Source organism: Phodopus roborovskii, unplaced genomic scaffold, assembly GCF_943737965.1.
Source record: "Phodopus roborovskii unplaced genomic scaffold, PHOROB, whole genome shotgun sequence".
In the NCBI taxonomy this organism is placed as follows: Eukaryota; Metazoa; Chordata; class Mammalia; order Rodentia; family Cricetidae; genus Phodopus; species Phodopus roborovskii.
The window spans coordinates 4,899,995-4,905,990 of NW_026126424.1; the positions used below are offsets into that span (position 1 = coordinate 4,899,995).

General features: G+C 52.2%; 1 protein-coding gene across 1 annotated transcript; it reads right to left on the reverse strand.

The window, feature by feature from the left end:
- Positions 1 to 1,256: 1,256 nt before the first annotated feature.
- Neurog2 (neurogenin 2) lies at positions 1,257 to 2,060 on the reverse strand. The gene has a single exon (XM_051185483.1). The coding sequence runs from the start codon at positions 2,058 to 2,060 to the stop codon at positions 1,257 to 1,259; it is 804 nt and encodes a 267-aa protein (XP_051041440.1).
- Between the last annotated feature and the right edge of the window lie 3,936 nt (positions 2,061 to 5,996).

Here is a 5,996-nt window from a genome sequence, read left to right on the forward strand (position 1 = left end):
TTCCACACCAAACATTACCCAAGAAGTAAAATATAGTCAATTCAACATGCCAAGAACTTTAGTAAAATAAAACTCATTCTATATTGAAGACCACATGGGGGAAAAAATACAGACTTATGAAAATTAGATACTTTATTTATAGCATAATCACAAAACAATTTTCTTGTTCTTCAAGATGTAAATACATACTAGAATAAACTCTGTAGAATATACAAAAAAATACATACTTTTCCCATGAAAGTTTTCTTCAAAATAAATAGAAGGGAACACGTGTGTGGCTGATCCTGGTAATGCCCCGTGTCTGCTTAGGTTTTCAGACTGTTGATTTATTTTTAATCTCTTGAAAGGATGGGGGAGTTCCTTCTCCCCTAAAAGGTCGAGATAAATAATGCATGAAGCAATCCTCCCTCCTGATTTTTCCCTTTTCCTCCACATTTTTCCTTTTGATAGAGAGTTCAGCCTAAATTTCCACGCTTGCATTCAATCCTTACAAAAGCCTACAAATTATACAATGACTTCTAACCTGGCCCTCAAACAAAACAAGTTTTTCCCCTTATAAATCATAAGAGACAGATGGCAAAATGGAGAAAAAAAGGAAAGAGAAGGGCGGGACAATAGGCATTGTGACGAATCTGGGGAAAAGAACAAAGTGCACATCAGAGAGGGAAAGTTTGGTTTGACAGGTGAAATTCCCACAGCCTGCAGACAGCAATGGGAATAGAGCAGATGCCAGCCATTGCAAATGTGTGGATAATATTATTACCGGTAAATTCATTCAGATGCTAAGACACATTTCTTTCCGACTGACATTAACATCTCTATGTGGAAACGAAGGTGAAAAGATCACAGGGACCAGTTGCATTCCCTCTGTGAGATTCACACGGACTGGACTGCTTGACAGAGTTCTCCAGCATCTGAGAGAGAGGGGAGGAGCTCCAGTCTGCTCCGCAAACTCTTTAGTTATGACAATGGCATCTTTTCTCAGTATCTGTCTTTATAATCTCACGAAGTCTCCCCTCCCAGCCCCCCAACCCCAACTCCACACGCCACAATCCCCTTTGACCACAAATCCTCACATCTTCAATAAGAGACAGTGTGTGTGAAGTTAACCCACAGCGAATGCACCAGCAGCCGGGGGGCTTGGCACCGCTACCTCTGCTCTGTGAAGTGGAGTGGAGTGCCGGGCGAGGAGGGTGGGGGCGGGAGAAGGACGGAGGGAGGACCAGGTAGAGGCATGGGGGGGGGGATGCGCAGCTCTAGATACAGTCCCTGGCGACGGGTAGGTGAGGTGCGTAACGGTGCTTATCCGGAGGTGGTGGCTGCCAGTAGTCCACGTCTGACCCGGGGCTAGCGGGCGACAAAGTGCAGCTGTACGGGGACGTGGAGTTGGAGGAGGCGGAGGACGACGCAGGGCTGTTGGTGCAGCTCCAGGAGGAGGAGGGGGGCGAAGGGCTGTCTCCGCTGGCGCTGAGCGCGGCTCCGGGGCTCAACAGCACCGCCTCGGAGAAGAGCGCCCCCTGGAGGCCGCCGCCGCCCGCGCAGTGGTCCGCCAGGCGCAGGGTCTCGGTGAGCGCCCAGATGTAGTTGTGGGCGAAGCGGAGCGTCTCGATCTTGGTGAGCTTGGCGTCCTCGGGGAAAGTGGGCAGCACCTCTCGCAGCGCGTCCAGCGCCGCGTTCAGGTTGTGCATGCGGTTGCGCTCGCGGTTGTTGGCCTTCAGCCTGCGGGTCTTCTTGATGCGCTGAACTGTCTCCGCCGTCTTGGCTCCCCGGGAGACGGCCCGTGCGCGGGACGGGCGACGCTTGCACTCGTGCACCAGGCCAAGCAGCCGCGCTGGCCGGCAACCCCCAGCACCCGACGCCGAACTGCCCTGCGCCCCCTGCCCGGCTTCCGCCCCACGCTGCCCAAGCACGGCGCCAGGCGGCCGCAGCTCCTCGTCCTCCTCTTCGTCCGCGCTGGAGGACATCGGAGTCAGAGTGGCTGAGGCCGGGGAAGCGGAGCCCAGCAGCATCAGCACCTCCTCTTCCTCCTTCAACTCTAGAGTCTCGGATTTGACGAACATCCTGCGAAAGAAGATGCAGATGAAATTTACTACAGGAACAGACCGGTAGAAGTGTCTCTTTCGTGTCCCCGCAAGGTGCAGCCGTGAAGAAGGCGAGGATGGGGCTGGGGAGGAGCGCCCCAGGCTGGGCCAGCACCTGACCGTGCACTTTGCGGGTCCCAGAAGCCAAGCCTCTAGAGCGTCTAGAGTGATAGAAAGTCAGCCTGTGCGGGCAAACTGCCTGCGAAGTTGAGAGGCGAGGAAGGCACGCTTACCTACTCGGCTCCAGATGTGTTGCGGCACAGCTGCTGCTCTGGTGTGTGTCCGGGAATGTCCCCGCAGCCGGGTACCAAGAGCGCTGTCCTTCGCTCCTCTAGAGCGCAGAGGACTTGGCGCTTCCTAGGCACACCTCTGCGGGGGGCCTCTCTACTGGGTGACTTTGCCAAGAGCCCCGGCGACCGCGGCAGCCCGCCCGGGTCCCGTGTGTTGTCGTGCTCGTGCGTGTCTGTCTGTCAGTCAGTCCCTGGCCGTGAGGCTGCTGGCACGCGACTCCCAGGCACTCCAGTTAAAGCCGAGCTGCTTGTGGTTCAGTGGCTGTGTGTCTGGCACACGACTCTCCTTAAAACCCCTTATATACCACCAAGAAAACAATCAGATCTGCCCCGGGGCCCCCTCCTCACCTACCCTTCCCCCGCCCTCTCCTCCTCCCCCTGGTCCCCCCTCCCGCTCTCCCTCCCCGGCTTATTCTTTTCATCGTATTATCATCATTCATTTCTTTCCCTTTCTTTGGTCCCTCTCCCCCTCCCCTGGCCCGGCCATCCATCCTCCTCCTCCATCACCCCCTCCCCTCCATCCCCCCTTTATCTAATCAGCATAAAATGGTTCTAAAGCTCCTGTTGGCGCTCCAGGCTTCAGCCCAAGCTACCGAAGCCGCGGCGGCGGCAGCAGCAGCTCAAGCTGCGGCTGTTGTCGCCGCCGCTGTCTATTGTGATTGGTGGCTCGCGCTCGGCTGGAGCGTGCCACTAATTTATTAATGAAAGGAGGTCGCGAGGCGCAGCTGGCCAATCAGTGTTCCCGGGACTCCGGGAGGCCTGCGAGCCACGCGCACCGGAGCCCGCTCTCTTTCAGCAGCTCATTAGGGGCCCGAGCGCTGGGGGCCCGTGGTGCGGGGTGGGGGGTGGGGGTGTGCACCCGGACTGCTGCTCACGCCCGGGTCCTCAAGACAGCAAGGGCTGCCCCTGCCCGGATGCGCGCACACGCGTCCCACCCATTGCAGCCTGGCCTCAAGTGAGGATGGGAGCCGTGGAATTACTTAATGGGGGGGGGGGGTTAGAATCCCGGCCATCTCTCTGCAAAGCCTCTTTGAGGCTGTGTCAAATAGTAGACTTTATTTTTTTAACGCCTTCGTTTGGTTAGGAAAGGGAAGGGGTACATACGGGTGGCAGGCAGTAGGCACTTTTTGAGTGAATGAGTTGTAGACAAACTCATGTAGGATGAGGCGGGGGAGGTCTCACAGAGACGACCCCTGGAAGGGGAGATAGGAGGGCAATTGATAGGCATTTAAAGAAATAAACGCACTCACTTGACCCACTCATTTTACCCGCTACACAGCGAAGCTTCACGCACTGACATAATTTGGGGGACTTCTGGTGCTGGGGGGGGGCTGGGTGTCGACCACAGGTTAGACCAGAGTACACTTTAGTGTGACTTCCTGTGTGTGTGCCAGAGGCAGGAGGGCTGCCGCTTCTAGGAGCGAATGGGTCACGCTGACTCTTGTGTGACCTCTGTTCCACTTCGGATGGGCGTTATTGGGTCACCGGGCCGTCCTCCCGAGGCTCTCCTGCTTTTTCAATGAGGAGAGAGACAGAGACACAGAGAGAGACAAAGGAGCACTACTGGATTTGGAAGGAAACTTGTTCTGAATGGCTCGCCAGCCCTTCCCCCTCAGCTCGCCTCCCCCGCGCGCCCTCGCCTGTCACTCTCCTGAAGTGAGTCCTGGATAGGGTGGCGGGTATCACTAGTCTCCATCCTTTGACTTGCTTTTTTGCAAAGACTTTTAAACTGGGAGTGTCTAGAGAGGGGCGTTAGCAGTCCACCCCAACCAGAAAAACAGATTATCCACAGGTCTTCGACTTCGAAAATAAGTTTAATTTCCAAGAAAAGTGGTGCCAAGGAGAGTTCCGGTTGGCAAGGTTTCCCCAGAGTGCTAAGGAGCAGGGCTGGCGGGCATAGGGTGAAGAAAAGGAAAATTAAGGTCCCAGGGAAGACATTTGGTCTTTGCAGTTCCCCAACCTTCACATTTTTCTGTCAAATTGGAAATGATTTTTAAAATTTGCTTTTTGAGACATGTTTTTCATTTCTCCCTTTAAAAGCAAATTTCCTAAATTTAAAAGCATTATTTCATCTAGTTCCCACTAGATCCTATCAGAACAGTGTGATTTCCCTTGTAGACAGGACTGAAATGACAAAAAGACATAAAAGCCACATTGTGTCCTCAGTATACAGCATCTGCCCCCCTCAGAGTGTCTTCTTTGGGGTCTTTTGCTCTGTCTAGGACCCCTCGGGAGCAGAACATTCCAGAAGGCAATGTGATCTAAGCAAAATGTAGATTCGGAGTGAAGGGTGTAGGATGGTCCACATGGTACAGGTGCAGTGACCATTATTTTATAAGTACTGGTCGTTGACACCAAATACTTAACCATGTTCAAATCCCCGCTAAAAGGAAACCACTAAGGGTCTGTTTGGCCTTGGCTGGAAGGGTGGGAACTGAAGGAACAAGCAGGGGTGGATGCAGAGTTTGTGTTTGTTCCTAAACTTGAATGGAATAAAGGATGAGAACAGTGGGATCTGATGAAATGATCAAAGACCATTAAAAACAAATACCAGAATGATGAGAGCAGCCTGCTGTGCTGGCCTGGGGATAGCCCCACCTCTCCACAGGGGCTGCCTGCAAGGAAAGACAAGCCACTAAATTAATGCAATAGAACACAAAGGAAGGCTTATTTGGATATCAGTAGAAATACATCTCTTTGGGTAAGTTGTGCAAGTGGCTTTTTTTTTTTTCTTTTGCCTAGCCTGAGAGTTCTGGCTGACTTAAAGACAAAATATTGGCAGAACATAATCATAATACAGTTAAATGCAATTTTTTAAAGGGAAACCTTATGGGCCTTGTGTAGCTCTAATAATGATGACATCAAGCTGGGTCTAACACTTGGCGCTAGCGAAATAATGGAAGTCTTTCATTGCTTATTGGCAGTATTGGGGTGTCTGACTCCCACATTTTACCCTGTTGTTATGATTCCCTGAGTATGTACAGGCCTTCTTTTGACAAAGCCACACCTAAAGGGCTGGAGAGATGGTTCAGCACTTGTTGACCTCGCAGAGACAATCCTCTTCTGACTTTCCCTCCACTTCTGGCCTCCCCAGACACCGGGTGCATGCACAGAGTGTGTGCATGCACGCAAGCAAGCAAAGCACTCACACACATAAAATAGATAAACAAATCTTTCGGGGGTTTTCTGTGTAACCACCCCAACTGTCCTGGAACTGGCTTTGTAAACCAGGCTGGTCTACAACTCATGGAAATCCTCCTGCTTCTTCCTCCTGAGTGCTGGTCCTAAAGGTGTGCACCACCACACCCAGCAAGAAATCTTTTTAAAAAGAACAAATCTAGCCAGGCGTTGGTGGTGCATGCCTTTAGTCCCAGCACTCAGGAGGCAGAGGCAGGGTGGATCTCTGTGAGTTCGAGGCCAGCTTGGTCTACAGAGCTAGTTCCAGGACAGGCTCCAAAGCAATACAGAGAAACCCTGTCTGGAGAAACAAACAAACAAAATATACACTGTCTGTGGTTCATGAAAATAATGCACACAGAATTGTCTGGGCAGATGCTGACAAATGGTAAAATAGTGTTAAGACTGACTCCTCGAAGAGTACAAAATGCAGCTGGGCTGTGATGGC